The sequence below is a fragment of the Barbus barbus genome (genome assembly GCF_936440315.1).
Source record: "Barbus barbus genome assembly, chromosome: 7".
Classification (NCBI taxonomy): Eukaryota; Metazoa; Chordata; class Actinopteri; order Cypriniformes; family Cyprinidae; genus Barbus; species Barbus barbus.
Genome location: NC_136735.1, coordinates 13,733,536 through 13,753,360, shown reverse-complemented (window position 1 = coordinate 13,753,360; position 19,825 = coordinate 13,733,536). Strand labels below are relative to the sequence as shown.

At 38.4% G+C, this 19,825-nt stretch overlaps 1 protein-coding gene across 1 annotated transcript; it reads right to left on the bottom strand.

Moving 5' to 3' along the window:
• Nucleotides 1–5,705: 5,705 nt before the first annotated feature.
• On the bottom strand, nt 5,706–19,570 carry LOC306872224 (dual specificity testis-specific protein kinase 2-like). Its single transcript, XM_079420720.1, has 10 exons — nt 19,002–19,570; nt 12,786–12,907; nt 12,482–12,530; nt 12,245–12,391; nt 11,297–11,379; nt 10,497–10,587; nt 10,327–10,410; nt 8,008–8,094; nt 7,792–7,888; nt 5,706–7,118 (listed from the first exon to the last, which is right to left on the bottom strand). The coding sequence occupies exons 1-10, from the start codon at nt 19,317–19,319 to the stop codon at nt 6,073–6,075; spliced, it is 2,124 nt and encodes a 707-aa protein (XP_079276846.1). The 5' UTR covers nt 19,320–19,570; the 3' UTR covers nt 5,706–6,072.
• Nucleotides 19,571–19,825: the final 255 nt, after the last annotated feature.

The window sequence follows — 19,825 nt, the reverse complement described above, 5'->3', positions numbered from 1 at the left end:
CAGAGACAGAAGGAAACAAGCTCTGAGGACTACACTTGATGGAGAAGCTTCTGAAAATGCAAAAGAAAACTGTACAATGAATATGAACAATATATGCATGATAGCAAGCTGAGAAAAATATTAAATATTCTAACTTTTGCTGTCCCATGGACATTTAAAGGCATTTTTTGAACTAACTTGGCTAACTGTCCTTTCATAAAGTTATCTGCCTATATCATGCTCACATGTACTCTCCAGTGTCTGTGACACTCTGAAGTCACATGCACTCCTTGCAGAGAAACCGGAAATAAGTTGCAAAGAAAATGTTGCATAAGAGTTTCACCAAGTGCCATTCTGTATATATAAAATACAAAACAATAGCCTAACATACACACCCATAATTTGCATGTTCTCAATCAAAGGCAATTGCTGTGTCCAGAATTGTTCACTTGTTTACTACTGCTTACATGCTAAATGTTTTAAAATGCACTATGAAAGAGTGAACCAAAAAAGTGACTGAATTCCATGTCAAGTCAATGTAAATGAGAGAGCTTTTGACATAGTTGTACTTCACTTTACATATACCTTACTTTGTGGAGCATAATAGGTTGTCAATATCTATGTTCCATCGGTTATTGAATGAATGCAGAGTTGATGCGTATGACTAACGAGGAGAACCTGTCCCAACGATTACAAGAACATTTCAAAGAACATTTCGGTGAGTAACAGACTGATTGTATATCAGTTCTCCAGTTGTACCGCAATGTAAAGTTTTGTTTCTTGGCCATTAGGGTGCGTCAAATAATGGTTTTAATGGAAACTGTATGGTCCATGTGGGTCTCTATTCTAATGTGTTGCCTTTTATTGGTGGCTTGTTAAAACCACTAAATCCTAATGGAATATGTCCCAAAATATGGTACGGTGGCCGAGAGAGCTCAACACGCTGCAACTTCAGAAAACACATGCAAATAGACAAAACACCCGCAAATCAAGAAAACATCTTCATCTTACATAATAACGTTAATCGTGTAATTTGTCATTATTAATCTAATAATATCCAAAAGACAAAGAAATCATGCAATCAGGGTGTTAAAATAAACAACAACAACAAAAAAAAACACTCACCTTTCAGTTCACCAACAACTCAACCAATAGCCACTGCACAATAAGCAAATCCCAGCTGGTCCGTCACTTTTTTTGGGTCCCCTTGAAACATTTCCATTGTGGTCCATGCAGCGTTTCTTAATTTGCATGTGTTGTGAGGATTTGCAGCGTTTCTCAATTTGCATGTGTTGTGAGGATTTGCAGCGTTTCTCAATTTGCATGTGTTGTGAGCATTTGCAGGGTTTCTCAATTTGCATGTGTTGTGAGGATTTGCAGCGTTTCTCAATTTGCACGTGTTGTGAGGATTTGCAGCGTTTCTCAATTTGCATGTGTTGTGAGCATTTGCAGCGTTTCTCAATTTGCATGTGTTGTGAGCATTTGCAGCGTTTCTCAATTTGCATGTGTTGTGAGGATTTGCAGCGTTTATTAATTTGCATGTGTTGTGAGGATTTGCAGCGTTTATTAATTTGCATGTGTTGTGAGCATTTGCAGGGTTTCTCAATTTGCATGTGTTGTGAGGATTTGCAGCGTTTATTAATTTGCATGTGTTGTGAGGATTTGCAGCGTTTCTCAATTTGCATGTGTTGTGAGGATTTGCAGCGTTTATTAATTTGCATGTGTTGTGAGGATTTGCAGCGTTTATTAATTTGCATGTGTTGTGAGCATTTGCAGCGTTTCTCAATTTGCATGTGTTGTGAGCATTTGCAGCGTTTCTCAATTTGCATGTGTTGTGAGCATTTGCAGCGCATGTGTTGTCAAAATGATGAAGATGTTTTCTTGATTTGCTGGTGTTTTGTCTATTTGCATGTGTTTTCTGAAGTTGCAGCGCGTTGAGCTCTCTCGGCCACCGTATGAATGTCCTTCACACATCTTCTTGAAAACTCTGTAGGGTGACACTTTATATCTTGAGGTGACAATAACTTTGAAGAGGAATCAACAGCTGTAACTGTGAGGAAAAAACACAGTAGCATATCAGTAGAAGCAATATAGACTAAGCCTACAGAATTGTACAAAAAGAACAGCACGGTCTGCATTAAATATGTTGTGTGATTGCATTAGGCCTGCAACAAATATACAAGTTAAACAGCGAAAGATTTTAATATCAGTAAGGATGTGTTTACTGTACCTCATTGTAACATGAATGTCCTTAAAATCAGCTTCTTGAAAACTCTGCAGGGTGACACCTTATGTCTTGAGGTGACAATAACTTTGAGAAGGAATCAACAGCTGTAACTGTATGAAAAAGCAGTAGCATATCAGTAGAAGCAATATAGACTAAGCATATGAAATTGTACAATACACAAATTAATAGACAACAGCTGTCAGAAATGTTTAAAAGTACAAAACTAAAATATAAGCACTGATAACCGAAGTGAAATATTAAGCTATTTAAGCATTTGAGGCTCTTGTAAACTCTAAAATTAGGGAGGGGAAAACCAGTGTCCTTACATTGCCCCAGTCAAGTGAGTCGTGATCTATGAACACCCGATCAAGCCAGCCGCTGCCTGGATGGATATGAATGTTCGTCTGTTTCTGCAATTACAGTACAAATGTGTGGCGCAGCCAAAAAAGCTGAGAAAGACGCTTTTTGGAAGCTTAATGCATCTCAACACCTTAATTCCACAAACAGACGTGCATCAAAATCCAGATGGCGGCTGCCTTGACCGGGTGTATAACTACAGACATGAGTTAAATGAACTTTTACGAGCTAGCCAAAACTCAGGAGTAGTCAAGACAATGTATTACTTTGTTTAATTTTCAAGAACGTATAAACTTTAGTTCAATATCCAAAACTTAAGATGACAAATGGAAAGAGGAAAAGTAAGTTCATATAACTTAATTGGGCTGTGGTGTTCTGAGATGCATTTCACTTATATATCTCAGAAGTTCAGATGTTTCAAAACAACTATGTTTACAGATGGTATTTTTTACAGAGGTATTTGTTATGAAAGATGCCAAAACTAGCATATTCCTACACAAATGTGTTCTACAAGGAGCACACAATTTGAACTTTCCACATGAATCCATATGTGAAGCGGATAAAAAAAAAAAACGTAGATTGTTCAAAACCTTTACAGTCTATTTTCAACTTTTTCACAATTTTTTAGTTTTTTGTACATTGTTTTTTAGCACTGTACAAATTTGCTATGAATGACAATGGGTGTCTTTCACTTTGTTTCCTTTTTTATTTGTATTTTTTTAATCAACATAAAGTATATACTGTGAGAAGAATCCTTTAGTTTTACCAGACTTATTCTAGATATCTGTAAATTTGGTTCTGGTCTGTTTTGTTAAGTTTGAGATGTATCATTGATTATTTTCATGCTCAGTATATTAAAATTTTTTACATATTAAACATTTTTAGTGTAAAAACACCTATCAATCTGATCTGAATTTTGTTCCATCTGAATCTGAATTTTGCTGACAGGAGAGTATCAAGAGAATGGGAATGGGATCATACAGTGGACTGGAACCTTTGTTCCAATAAACACAACAGCCCTTCTATATGACATGAGCTCTATACACTAGATTATGGCACAATGATTGTCAGTTTTCTGATTCAGCTCTGTAGCTAAAACAATTTCTATAAACATTTCAAATACGTTTTAATGTAAAAAAATTAAAATAAAAAAAAGACAACGTTTCTACATTCAATCTTTTTTTTTTAATTTATGACATTTTCATAAATAACAATTCACTGACATTAATTAAAGCTGCTGTTCCCCAGAACTAATAAAAGTAATCATAGTGATAAGTGCTTTGCTTTCAGAGAGAAAGAGATTCTCTCTTAGAAAGTAACAAATCTTTACGCAGTAACATGACACATGGACCTTACAAATCCATCCACGTCCCATCCGCTATAACATCACTTCATCACTGACACAAAGGAGGCAAGTTCTGAATGTCTGTGCTGTTCAAATACACATGATCAAATTGCTTTCATCTCTTCTGTGCATGGAAAGTTATAGTCAATTAAGCTGACTTTTCATTATCAGCTTCTGAGCTTCAGCCCAATTCTATGCTTCACAGATTAGTATTAGAAAATGTATTGTATACTTTTCAAGAACCTAATGAATTCATTCAAACATATTCCTTACCAAACTATTAAAAATATAAGTTACTGTTTAAACCAAGAGCACTTATTGCATCCAGATCTCATCTCAGAATTCAGAAGACAAAAATACCTTGAGACAACTTCACCTCTGATGCCAGTCTGAAGGGAAGTTTTAACGTGCTAGACAGCTTCTTGTCTATTGCCATGCATTGATATGTACAGATCACTCTTTTGTACAGTACTCAGCATGCAGATACTTCCTATGCTCATTTCATTAGCAGATGTGCATAAACAAGCATGAGGAAATTCAGTGGATGTGTTTCTGAGGCGTAATCCACACTTCAGAGACACTTCAGCATAACAGACTCAGAATCTCAGAATTTGCATAAACTAATGCAAACATTCAGTTTAGACTCAATATGAATTACTGTTTCAGTCCCAGACTAGTATTGACCCACAATGAATCTCGGTTCCTGTGAAAATTTATGCTCATGTTTAAACATGTGCTGGGGTGTCATTATTTGTCTCGAGTAAATGTTAGTGGCATCAGAAAACACTTTGTGAAAGATGCTCTTTTGCTTTTTAAATACAATTCCATACCTTGAACATCACAAAAAAAGCTGAACTAGATCAAACGTGAAGGTAAATGTCCTCTAATATCTCTCATGTGAGAGGAATCTGTTTTTTCTACAGCAGCAGTGATCTAACCAGACCACAAGGGGGAGATAAAAAAAAAGTAAACTGCTATCTTCTATAAGCACTCCTGCACATCTTCATTTTGTGTAAAACTCAAAATGTATAAGTTTTCATTTAAAAAATGCCTATTAAACAGTACACTTTACATAATTACCATGATTTACTGCATACATTGCATCTAAACATACACGTGTATCACAAAAAATGTCTCAACTAATGTCTGACATGAGTACCCAGTGTCACACAGCCTAGTTCACTCTCACAGCAAAGTGAAGAGCATTCAGTCTTTCAGAGGAATGCTTATCTAATAAATAAATAAATCAGAAATGCTTGACATGCCACTATTATCATGTAGGTCTCCCTTACTACAAACACAGCATTTTTTCCTTTTAAACATAGTGGCTTTCAGTCAATCAAACATTTATGGAGCCAAAAAGAGCACACAATAAAAAGCAGCCATTATTGTACAGTAATGGTATTAAGTTATTCTGAATTACGGCAAAAAAGACCATGATAAAGAACTGGCACTATGGAACCAGCATGCCTTTCATTCCTCATTTCCATCCTGTGTGTGTCTCATACATATATCTGAAGGGATAGTTCACCCAAAAACAAAAGGTTTTACTGCTATATATAGTGCAATGTGAAAAAAAAAAAAAAAAAAAGCAGATGGCTTGAATACAGTGCAATATTTTGTGGGTGGGGGGTGGGAATCATTCTAGAATAAGTGCATCCACACTTTGTTTTTTTATTTTAAATGTGATTCATCCTTTTAAGGGCTGAACAATTTGGAAATATTGGAATATATTTCAACCTATGCAATTTGACAATCGCACTAAGCCATTTCACACTATCAGTTAAATTTTTTTTTATATATTGTCTAACCCTAAAAATTATTCAGTCATTATTTACTCACCCTCATGTCAAAAACTATGACTTACTTTACTCAGTAAAATAGAAAGAAGATAATGTTTTTAACATCCATACAATGAAATAACACTGACTTTCACCATATAGACAAAAAACAGTGTGGCATTTTTCAAAACATTGTTTGTGTTTCCCAGAATAAAGTAAGTCATACAGGTTTAGAACAACATCAGGGTGAGCAAATGACAGAATTTTCAGTTTTGGGTGAACTATCCCTTTAATTATTCAATCCACACTGCATCCATTAAGATAACCATCCTGACATCAGATCTTGTGGCCTTGCGGTTTCTGAGATGTCGCAGTGGTCATCTTTAGGTCTGGGCCTCTGGTAGGGGTAACCCTGGCTCACAAGTAGCTGTGGATGGAGCTAGACCCATTGCTCCCCGACAGAGCAGTCCCTTTGCTGTGGATGCGGATGCTTCCCCTCCACTGAAGGTCCTGTACGGTCGTCGCGGAGGTCCACGGTGTGAGGGAGGGGCTCCACGCAGGCACACAGAAGGGAAGCTGAACCCAGCCAGACAGCAGGCTGGACAAGAAATCACATCGTCTTGTTCGTTAGTGGGCGGTAAAGGCTCCGGAGCAGGGCCTCGGTAACCGTTCAGTCTTGCCCATGCCATTGGCCGCCCAGGCCTCATTAGTCCATTGTTATTGTCCAATCGGGGAATGGGAGGTAATAACGGTGGTCCATTAGAGATGGGTGTAGCCCAACCATTGGACTGCAAGGATGAGAAATAAGAAGAACCGCTGATAAGCCGCTTCCCTGACACGTTTCCTTCTGCTGTGTCGGGCGAGCTGCTACAGTCCATGGGCTCTGTGAGGCTCAGTCCCTCCTTCTCCACCTCTTCATCCTCCTCTACCTCTTCTACCCGTTCTAAAGACACCATATCTAAGTCCAAAACCAGGCCTGAGTCCTCCACTGCATCTTGCTGTCCTTCTGCCGCGTTCTCTTTCTTTCCATCTCTCAGTTCTTCAGTCCTCTCCTTCTGTTCTCGGCCCTCTTGGTCCCGGAAGGGTAGCTGTCGTCCCAGCTCGGGGGTGCACGGCAGGGAACGACACCTTCGAGGGGGACCTCGGAGCCCTGGGCTCCCGTTTAGTGATGGGGAGGCACAGGGGTCTGGAGGTGGTGGAAGGGTAAAGGTAAGAGAGATGACAGATTTGCTAGGGGTGTCGAAGAGCTTGATGCGACCACCGTTGAGGTCTTGGCGAAGAGAAAATGGGTTGACCCGTGCAGGCGTGCCTAAACACGGTGAAGTGGCAGGGGGCAATACGTCTGATTGACTACGCGACAGACGCTGGTCACCAGGATGGCATGGTGAGCTTCTCCTCCTGTACGGACTGACGTCAACAGCAATGGGTTCTGAGGAAACAACAACAAGGATTGGATGTCAGAAGACTGGTGAAACTGCTAAATTATTTATTGGTGAATGTAAAAAGAGTGATTTAAATTAACATGTGATACACAATACCTTTCAAAAGATTGGGGACAGTAACTTTTTTTTTAAAGTCTCTTATGCTCACCAAGGCTGCATTTATTTAGTCAAAAATATATTGCAAAATATTATTACAATTTACAAAAAAACTTTCCATTTAAATGTATTTTAAAATGTAATTTATTTCTGTGATGGCAAAGCTGAATTTTCAGCAGACATTACTCCAGTCTTCAGTGTCACATGATCCTTCAGAAATAGTTCTGATGTGCTGATTTGGTGCTCAAAAAACCTTTCTTCATCACATTGTTATTATCAATTTTGAAAACAGTTCTTTTACCTAAAATATATATATATATAAACAAATTGAATTAGACATGTTTTGTAAAAAGAAAAAGTCTTTAGTGTCCCTTTTGATAAATGTAATGTATCCCTGGTGAACAAAAGTTCTTTATTTTATAAAATCTTATTGACCCCAAACTTTTTCTGAATAGTGTATATATATATATAATTTATTTATCCTTTACCCAACATTATTAAATTAATGTATTACACAGATTTAGTGCGTTCAACCCCTGCCCATGTTATCTGTAACATACTTACCTAGGATGACTGGAGCTTCACTCATCTTCCTCTCTCTCTCTATCCTCTCAAGTGTCACTACTAATTCAGAAAAGGCAGGACGACTGGCTGCACTCATCTATCAAAGAAAGAGGATAACAAATTAAAAACAACTGAGAGCATGACATGTACAGTTTCATACAGTATTGTACTCTGTGTTACTGAATTTCTGAGTGTATATGTGCGCATGTGGCTTACATTGCAGCAATTGACAGCCAGGCGAAGGAATGATGGTGGACAGTCTCCCACCATTTGCTCAAAGGCATCCACATCCAGTCCAAAATCCTACAGACAGATAATATTACACACTTACTGCTCTGATCAGACATCTTCACGTGCAAATTTGAGATTAATCTTGAGCTTTGCAATAGTTAACACTGTGTTGCTTTCTAAAATTTAAATTAAAGTAATAATAATAATAATATGAAAAAACTATTTTTATGGAAATATACTCCATCATGCTGCATCACCAGCAGAGGGAGACAGCACTCTAAAAAGTAGACATTGATATCAAAGTCTAAACTGCAGTGGTCATGAAAAATTAATTCTTCAATTGGATCTGGATACACTATATGGTTACGCATATGCACACACATCATATTTAGAAAAAAAAAACATGGGAGCAAAAAAAACATTTTTAATATATATATATTTAATATGTACAGGTCCTTTTCAAAAAATTAGCATATTGTGATAAAGTTCATTATTTTCTGTAATGTACTGATAAACATTAGACTTTCATATATTTTAGATTCATTACAACACAACTGAAGTAGTTCAAGCCTTTTATTGTTTTAATATTGATGATTTTGGCATACAGCTCATGAAAACCCAAAATTCCTATCTCAAAAAATTAGCATATCATGAAAAGGTTCTCTAAACGAGCTATTAACCTAATCATCTGAATCAACTAATTAACTCTAAACACCTGCAAAAGATTCCTGAGGCTTTTAAAAACTCCCAGCCTGGTTCATTACTCAAAACCGCAATCATGGGTAAGACTGCCGACCTGACTGCTGTCCAGAAGGCCATCATTGACACCCTCAAGCAAGAGGGTAAGACACAGAAAGAAATTTCTGAACGAATAGGCTGTTCCCAGAGTGCTGTATCAAGGCACCTCAGTGGGAAGTCTGTGGGAAGGAAAAAGTGTGGCAGAAAACGCAGCACAACGAGAAGAGGTGACCGGACCATGAGGAAGATTGTGGAGAAGGACCGATTCCAGACCTTGGGGGACCTGCGGAAGCAGTGGACTGAGTCTGGAGTAGAAACATCCAGAGCCACCGTGTACAGGCGTGTGCAGGAAATGGGCTACAGGTGCCGCATTCCCCAGGTCAAGCCACTTTTGAACAGAGAAGCAGCACTGGACTGTTGCTCAGTGGTCCAAAGTACTTTTTTCGGATGAAAGCAAATTTTGCATGTCATTCGGAAATCAAGGTGCCAGAGTCTGGAGGAAGACTGGGGAGAGGGAAATGCCAAAATGCCTGAAGTCCAGTGTCAAGTACCCACAGTCAGTGATGGTCTGGGGTGCCATGTCAGCTGCTGGTGTTGGTCCACTGTGTTTTATCAAGGGCAGGGTCAATGCAGCTAGCTATCAGGAGATTTTGGAGCACTTCATGCTTCCATCTGCTGAAAAGCTTTATGGAGATGAAGATTTCATTTTTCAGCACGACCTGGCACCTGCTCACAGTGCCAAAACCACTGGTAAATGGTTTACTGACCATGGTATTACTGTGCTCAATTGGCCTGCCAACTCTCCTGACCTGAACCCCATAGAGAATCTGTGGGATATTGTGAAGAGAAAGTTGAGAGACGCAAGACCCAACACTCTGGATGAGCTTAAGGCCGCTAACGAAGCATCCTGGGCCTCCATAACACCTCAGCAGTGCCACAGGCTGATTGCCTCCATGCCACGCTGCATTGAAGCAGTCATTTCTGCAAAAGGATTCCCGACCAAGTATTGAGTGCATAACTGAACATAATTATTTGAAGGTTGACTTTTTTTGTATTAAAAACACTTTTCTTTTATTGGTCGGATGAAATATGCTAATTTTTTGAGCTAGGAATTTTGGGTTTTCATGAGCTGTATGCCAAAATCATCAATATTAAAACAATAAAAGGCTTGAACTACTTCAGTTGTGTTGTAATGAATCTAAAATATATGAAAGTCTAATGTTTATCAGTACATTACAGAAAATAATGAACTTTATCACAATATGCTAATTTTTTGAAAAGGACCTGTATATATATATATATATATGCAATTATTTGCTTAGATTTTAGTATGAATGATACATTTTGAGTTTTAATACAATTGCAGAATATCAACATTTCAGTTATGATTACCTAAACATATGAAATATAAACAGAGGCTAAGGCTTGTCCTAGATTAAATTTAGCTATGAATTATTAGTTGTTAAAGTAATTTTGCATAGATTTTTTTTAAGGCTTGATCTATGTCTGGTAAACCAGTTACATGATTCTGTGCTTCATGTGGTGCTGTGCAGTTGTACGATGTACCTCAGTTCGTGGGAGGATATCTGGGTCAGCCTCAATTCGAGCAATAATCTCACAAAGGATTATTCCATATGAAAAAACATCCGCCTATGTATGAAAATGAGATGAATAAAGTTACACAAGCACACAAGTAGAGTTGGATGTTGACTTGTTAGTGTTCAAAGACAACATACCTTCTCATTGTACAGCTCTCCTCTTAACATTTCTGGAGCCATCCAGTAGGGAGAGCCCACAACAGCCAAAGGCTGCTTTTCAACACCATCACTGTAGACAAGCAAGACAAAGCATAGGTCATTTCAATCAATATTTGGGGTGCTTCTCAATTCTTATTTGTGCATCCTCGTTTCCTTTCCTTGCGTCCTTTCCTCGCATCTTAGCTCCACCCCTTCAGGATACGAGGGAAGGATGCACATAAAAGACGCGAGGATGGAGGAATTGAATCAAGTGAAATGATATATCCTCACTCCCTTTAGCATCACTTTAGAGCGTCATCAGCTGCGCAAAATGGATCTGCCCTTATGTTGTTAAAGTTTGTTTTTTAAGACTTTCAAAATAAACATTAATAAAGCAAGATGCCCTGTTGAAATATATGACATGTATGGTTTATTTAAATTGCAAAGGTAAAATATAAATTCAAAATTATTACAACAGATGAGAAGGGGGAGGAGAATTTGCACGTGCGTCAGGTTTTTCGATGAAAAAGACTTCCGCATAGGATACACCTGTGTATCCTCGCTCATAGCTCCTTTGGAAGGCTCCTCACTCCTCGTTCCTCGCCTCCTCACGGTGCAATTAGAGAATTGAGATGTCCTTCAAGATGGCTAAGCTTGCTCGGTTTCCGGGTCATAGGATGGAGGACGGAGGAGCGAGGAAGCTTGGAGGGATATTGAGAAGCACCCCTGGCCTATGCTTGGAATATAGCCTTCTTGGATAGCCATCATACTTTTGGTTGTGTCTCTGGTTAAGTACTGACCTGTAATCAGGGATTTTCTCTGCCAGCCCAAAGTCCCCAACCACAGCGGTAAAAGCACCATTGTCACAACGGACCAGACAATTCTGTATAGTACAGTAGTACAGTCAGGGTATTTCATAGGATATAATGTTAAGAGTATTTCAATGTTCTTAAAATTATAGCTTAATCTTAGAATACAGCATTGATGACGTATTTTTGTAGGCCAAAACCCAAAATGAGTTAGCATGTTAGCACTTCTGTTTCCATTATCCTGAAGTCAATGTTTTTTTAATAGGTCTTTTGGTTAAATGCCTAAAATAAGGTCTCATATTTTTAAGTTTTATTCTATGACAAAATACGTCAGTAATACACCCTTGTGTGTTTTTTAAAGCTTTTACTTGTCTTGCTAACAAGTGGCTAAAAGGAACTACATTGGTTGTTGAGGATATTTAACCTCATCACGCCGACCAACTAAACTCATCTACTCACTAGTTTACTTTTACAACCTCATTGCATTTATAATCACAATCTTGCAAACAATTCCAAGTTCCAACTCAAACTTTCAGGTAAATGTTTTTTAAACGTAGACTGAAATAGTTATCAGAAGCTTAATGTTAGTGACGTTAAAGTCATGCAACCAGGGTGTTGTTTGTTCACTTCTTACTTCTGGAGATTATATTTAGACTTCAAAATTCACCAAATTTGTGTTCCTTTGTGAATATTATCATGATGATCAAAACATGTAAAAATCATGAACTTTTGCTAATCACAGCTTATTTTCTGCACTAATTGAAAAAGCCCATTAAAAACAAATTTAGTCAAGAAAACCAGGGTGACGGTTGGCCTACAGAAATATGACATCACCGCAGCGCTCTTTTTGCCCCATAACACGAGCGTGCAGCAAGCACAAAATTAATAGACATAGCTGCTGGCACAATAAACCATATATGACTGCCAATGTGTCTGTACCTTTGATGTAAGATCTCGGTGGAAAATGCCCTTGCTGTGTAGATACTGCAGTCCTCTTGCAATGTCCAGAGACAGACCTATTCTCACGCTCCATGACAGATATATGTCACTGTCCAGCAGCTGCTCCAGGTTGCCCCCATTTATGTACTATAAACGTAGTGACATTACGGTTATTATCATATCAAACAGTCCAAGTCCATTTACTTCTGAAGTCTGGATTTCTATGAAATGTCTTACCTCTGTAAGAGCATGAAGCTGTCCTTCATGAACACACACCCCCAAAAACCTAATGAAGGTGAAAACAACTATTTATTTTCTATATTTTTGGATTCCTTTTGTGAATATGCAGCTTCAACCGAGGATTATTTTCCAACAGGATATATAAAACCTAATTTTTATCACATTCAAGTCAGACCCTACAAATGCACAACAAGAAAAATTATTTATGCCATTGCACTGTAATATTTTATATCATTCAGTGACTACAGAGAGAAGTATTCCCTATTTTATGTACAAAAAGGAACAACTCTAAATCTCACACCTGAGGATGTTGGGGTGGCAAAGGCGGTTCATGAGTTGCACCTCTCTCAGCATGTTGGCTTTGTTACTGGCCAGTGTGTTCATCTTCAGAGCCATCACCTGCCCTGTGATCCTGTGCTGCACCTGCAGAACGCACACACACGCACACGCACACACACACACACACACTTATTCAGTGACACTACTAAAAAGAAATCTTTGTATGATACATGTAATCAGAATCAGAATCAGAAAAAGCTTTATTGCCAAGTGTGTTTGCACACACAAGGAATTCGTCTTGGTGTTAGGAGCTTCCAGTACAGAAAGTACAAACATAGTGCAGACAACATATAATTAAGGTGATAAAGAACACTAATGAAGAGAATATACAATAATTAAGGATAACAATAGTAATAAAAATAAAAATATACAGAAAAGAGACATGACCATAGACAGAACTGTGAATGTGCATGTGTCCTATGTACAGATGAAGGTTTGATGGGTTATTTACAGATGTACAGTACCGGGGTGTGTTATGTGTTGTTCAGGTGGGATACGGCCTGGGGGAAAAAACTGTTCTTGTGTCTGGCTGTTCTGGTGCTCAGTGATCTGTAGCGCCGGCCAGAGGGCAACAGTACAAAGAGAGAGTGAGCTGGGTGTGAGGGGTCCAGAGTGACTTTCTTAGCCCTTTTCCTCACTCTGGAGGTGTAAAGTTCTTGGAGGCTGGGCAGAGTGGTACCGATAATTCTCTCAGCAGTCCTAACTGTCCGTTGTAGTCTTCTGATGTCTGTTTTGGTAGCTGAACCAAACCAAACAGTTATAGAAGAACATAGGACAGACTCGATGATTGCAGAGTAGAACTGTTTCAGCAGCTCCTGAGGCAGGTTGAACTTCCTTAGCTGGCGGAGGAAATACAGCCTCTGCTGGGCCTTTTTCGCAATAGAGTCAATGTGATTGTCCCACTTCAGGTCCTGGGAGATGGTGGTGCCCAGGAATCTGAATGACTCTACTGAAGTCACAGTGCTGTTCATGATGGTGAGTGGGGGGAGAGCAGGGGGGTTTCTCCTGAAGTCCACTATCATCTCCACAGTTTTGAGCGTGTTCAGCTCCAGGTTGTTAAGACTGCACCAGACAGCCAGCTGCTCAACCTCCTGTCTGTAAGCAGACTCGTCACCGTCCTTGATGAGGCCTATGACTGTAGTGTCGTCCGCAAACTTCAGGAGCTTGACAGAGGGGTCCTTTGATGTGCAGTCATTCGTGTAGAGAGAGAAGAGCAGTGGGGAGAGAACGCAACCCTGAGGGGCGCCAGTGCTGATGGTGAGAGTCCTGGATGTGAGTTTGCCCAGCCTCACTAGCTGCTGCCTGTCTGTCAGGAAGCTGGTGATCCACTGACAGATGGAGGAGGGCACAGAGAGCTGTCTCAGTTTGTCTAATAGACCAGAGATGCCCATGACCATTTGCCCTTTCGATTTGGCTCACCATGGCACCGATGGTACTCAACCAGAATAATTATTTTACCACCATGGGTACCGCAGTCATTTCTTCATCAAATGCATTTGCAACTTTTGTCTGCTTAAATTAAAGCAGCATAATAAATGTCAAAACTGTGAGCCTGTGCTTATGTTTTACTGTAATATACACAGTACAACATATTTAAGTGCAGCATTATTTATGCAATTGAACATTTACTTTTGGCCTCTGGCCCTCAATCAAGTTTGATTTTTGGCCCATTGTAGTAAAAGGTTTGGGCATTTCTGACAATTAAAAATCAATATTTTTGGTCAAAGGCCTGAGCTTGCTGCTCAAACTTTAAATCTTGGCTAGTGCTTGCTGTAGCAGTTGCAGCATCCTCCACTTTTCCCAGCTACACCTGTATACATCTGCTACACGGTGATTTCATGTATGTTACTGTATATATGTTTTTTTTCTTATATGTTATACAAACCCGATTCCAAAAAAGTTGGGACACTGTAGAAATTGTGAATAAAAACAGAATGCAATGATGTGGAAGTTTCAAATTTCAATAGTTTATTCAGAATACAACATAGATGACATATAAAATGTTTAAACTGAGAAAATATCATTTTAAGGGAAAAATAAGTTTATTTTAAATTTCATGGCATCAACACATCTCAAAAAAGTTGGGACAAGGCCATGTTTAACACTGTGTGGCATCCCCTCTTCTTTTTATAACAGTCTGCAAACGTCTGGGGACTGAGGAGACAAGTTGCTCAAGTTTAGGAACAGGAATGTTGTCCCATTCTTGTCTAATACAGGCTTCTAGTTGCTCAACTGTCTTAGGTCTTCTTTGTCACATCTTCCTCTTTATGATGCGCCAAATGTTTTCTATGGGTGAAAGATCTGGACTGCAGGCTGGCCATTTCAGTACCCGGATCCTCCTTCTACGCAGCCATGATGTTGTAATTGATGCAGTATGTGGTCTGGCATTGTCATGTTGGAAAATGCAAGGTCTTCCCTGAAAGAGACAACGTCTGGATGGGAGCATATGTTGTTCTAGAACTTGGATATACCTTTCAGCATTGATGGTGCCTTTCCAGATGTGTAAGCTGCCCATGCCACACGCACTCATACAAACCCAAACCATCACAGTTGCAGGCTTCTGAACTGAGCGCTGATAACAACTTGGGTTGTCCTTGTCCTCTTTAGTCCGGATGACATGGCATCCCAATTTTCCAAAAAGAACTTCAAATTTTGATTCGTCTGACCACAGAACAGTTTTCCACTTTGCCACAGTCCATTTTAAATAAGCCTTGGCCCAGAGAAAACGCCTGCGCTTCTGGATCATGTTTAGATATGGCTTCTTTTTTGACCTATAGAGTTTTAGCCGGCAACGGCGAATGGCACGGTGGATTGTGTTCACCGACAATGTTTTCTGGAAGTATTCCTGAGCCCATGTTGTGATTTCCATTACAGTAGCATTCCTGTATGTGATGCAGTGCCGTCTAAGGGCCCGAAGATCACGGGCATCCAGTATGGTTTTCCGGCCTTGACCCTTACGCACAGAGATTGTTCCAGATTCTCTGAATCTTTGGATGATATTATGCACTGTAGATGATGATAACTTCAAACTCTTTGCAATTTTTCTCTGAGAAACTCCTTGCTGATATTGCTCCACTATTTTTCGCCGCAGCATTGGGGGAATTGGTGATCCTCTTGCCATCTTGACTTCTGAGAGACACTGCCACTCTGAGAGGCTCTTTTTATATCCAATCATGTTGCCAATTGACCTAATAAGTTGCAAATTGGTCCTCCAGCTGTTCCTTATATGTACATTTAACTTTTCCGGCCTCTTATTGCTACCTGTCCCAACTTGGAATGTGTAACGCTCATGAAATCCAAAATGAGCCAATATTTGGCATGACATTTCAAAATGTCTCACTTTCAACATTTGCTATGTTATTTATATTCTATTGTGAATAAAATATAAGTTTATGAGATATGTAAATTATTGCATTCCTTTTTTATTCGTAATTTGTACAGTGTCCCAACTTTTTTGGAATCGGGTTTGTATGTGCAGCAGCAGTATTTCTTACATGCTCACAGCAGCATGTTGTGGATGTACTTGCAGTAGCAAGTCTCGGTACTTGCTCTGCTGCAGGAGCAACAGTAGCAGATCTATTCCGCCAAGACTAAACACATTAACACTATCATGTATATTACTATGCTAAACTCTCTGAGGGTTGTTATGACAGAAATAATTATATATGTAGAAACTGTAGGGTACTTATCATATCCCATAATCTTTACATATTCTCATGAACATCATGAATACATAGCAAAAATGACATAAAATAATACCTTTAGTAAGATTTATTACTACTAAGTGAAAAAACTCAACAGCCAAAAAAAAAATACACTTGTTTTCAAGACAGATTCTCTGAAGAATGTTATATATAATGTTAAGATCCTTAATGGTATCACTTTCCAAAATAATTCCATTGTACACTATACCGGACTGCCTAAAACTTCCACAGCTGGTCAGCACAGCAGAGTATATGCTTGATGGCTCAGGCCATTCAGTCATGTAAATGAACTGCTCTCATTCAGGATAAAATCTATGTACATCTGCACAAGAGTATCTTAAGCTGCATCTAAAGTTTTTTCTGGTCCTACTAGGCAGAATTACTCTGCAACATGCATTAGACTGATTTGTCATTAAATGTGAGGCTATAGAGGAGTTGAGGATAGAGAATCTGGTGGAGGATTGAGTAGCTGTATCAGCTTTTATCTGCATGTACAATAATGTAATAGTTGCATTAGTGTGTTTAAGTTTATATTAAATATGGTTTTGTGTGTATGAGTTAGAGAGAGATCCAGTAGAGTATGCTAAGTATTAATAGCCATTAGGGCACTAATAGGCTTTCTGGATTTCCCATCATCCCATCTAACCAGCGGGAATCCAGGACATCATCACAACAATGTCACATAGAAAACATGGGCTTCACCCACTACCATCACCAAACACCACAACATACATCATCCAACATGTAATGAGTCTGACTGAGTGTGATTTATAACTATTTGTGAACCGAATGCCAGTAATCCATTCATATTTCATACTGTCCCTTGCATTTGTCATTTAGACATAATTCTTTTATTACAATTTTTGCTATGACACCAAATTTTAATAAATGTTGACTTCTAAAAAGGAAAAAAAGGCCCAAACACAAACCACTTTCATTAAACATTCAATTTTTCAAGTTACATGCACAGCTTTCTGCAAAATGATGTAGTTGTCTACTGTCCAGCAAAAATATAATTATTTAAAAATGTGCCATAACAGCTCTGTTTTTCTTTATTTATAGATACCAATAAAAGACATGCATTAGAAATTAGACCTCTTTAGTTAGTAAATAATAATAGTTTAAGATGTATGCTCACAATACTGTAGTTGTAGTACTGAAAAGAAATTGTAATTCTGACTTTAGTATAACCACTAATGAAAAATGACAGCTACTAAATAGCAATAATATATACAATAAATGGCAGCTAATGACTGCTCCAAAAAAAAAAAGCAGGAATGAATAAGAGAAATAATTACATTTACATCGTGGTCCACAATGTTCTTAAACAGTATGAAAGGAGTGTTTGTTATTAAATATGGGACAATATTAGTGGACAAACTTTCAAATGAAAGCAATAGACTGATATTTTTGACTTGCACTTGAGGCAAAGTCAACAGAGGCATGGGCCAATAAGCACACACATACCCCTCGGTGAAGAGGCAGACAGATTAGGGAAGGTTGGTAATCTGATTATACTGTCGAGTACAACCAACCTGTTTTATCATTAATCAGAGACACTGTTGCTCTTAACATGGACACATATGACTCTGTTGTATTATATACTATACAAGATGATTGAGAGACTGTGAGGCTTTAGGATATGTGTATTTTTTTTAAACTACACAGTCATTCAAATTTAGCTTTAAAATATTTCTTTAGGAATAATATTCAGAACCAATTCTTTTTTTGACACAATATTGAAATGATCAATAATAATAATAATAATAAAAAACATAATAATAATAATAATAAATGTAATATTCATTATGGATTATTTTTAATATTATAATCAGTTTTTATGGCATTGAGAAATTCTTAAACAATACAGGTTATTTTTAACAGCACTGCTATTCTTCAATGAAAAAAGGTACCTAAAACATAAAAATGGTAACATGTTAACTGTTTCATTAATCATTAACATCACTAAATACATTAATTTATACCAACATTTATATAGAAAAAGCTACATTTTATCAGGTAGAAATGCCTCCTTAAAGTAACAATTACTGGTGAAAATTTCGACAGTAGTGCCATTTATTGGTAGACACAAACTTAAAATAAAATAAAAAATTAAGTTGATTAGTGTGAATATCTGTTATACACACATATTGGTCAAAGTGATTACTAATAATAATCAGTTTCCACTATAAACCATAGTTTAAGGTTGTATTGTGTTAGAGGCTTATCTCTCATCTCACAGTCAATGTCATTGTGAATTCATTTCACTAGTGGCCTGAATATCGTCGCTGCTCATAATCAATAGTATATTATGAAATCCACGGACTGTTCAATCATGCAAACTCCCTCTTACTAATTTAACTAGTCATTTAAAGTGCAAATCATCAGAAGGATCTATCAGAAAAAGCACGACCACTGTAATAAATCTAGGACAGTGTATTATCGTTTGTAGATATAAAAAGAGGGAAAGTTACCTTAAAGACTTCTGAGAAGAACCCGGAACCGATTTTTTCACAGAAAAAATCGTCAATTCGTGCCAGGCTGGACACGGCACTTCGCAGAGCCCGGTACGATGACGGCCGGATCCGGTTAGGCCCGTAAAGGGCATGCATAGGGGGTTCACATGTTTCTTGGGTTTCATCTTGATCCATTATGATGGACAGGGAGGCAGCGGGTCCCTTTAACGCAACCAAGTCCAAATAGCCATATCCCGCGTCAGATGCACTACAAATAATCACGTACAAAAACAACTCAATAACTAATGAAAGGTCGTACAATGCTGTTAACCACATAAAACTCCCCAATTAAATGTTCTCCAAAAAGGGCAAATGAACGCAAATGATGAAAAGTACGCTCGAGCTCTTTCCCGAGAGATGCGGATGCCATGGTTCATTTTCCGGTCTCTAGCGCGGTCCTTAAATCAGCCTCCAACCCAGAAAGCTCGCGCGTTATCGCCGTTAGTTTGATAAGCAGATCTGCCCTCTCCAGTATCTGCAGCTGTAGCCGGTAGCTTCACTCTCAACCGCTTTTCCAAACAAAACACCTGCAAAAAAGGTTAAATATGGGTTAAAAATAAGTCATGTCTCATTGCACCTTCATAGGCACGGGCTTATAAATCACTTGAAGCTCAATAAATGGCGACAGTAAAACCCGAGTAAAATTGTGCTCTCGATATGCAGCTTTAATGTCTATGAGACAAATCTTATTGAAACCTCTTTAAATAAACATAATTCCGATGGCTAGAAGAAATGCGGTGTGTCCACACCATCTGTCAAGCCTGGCTACAGACAGGATACAT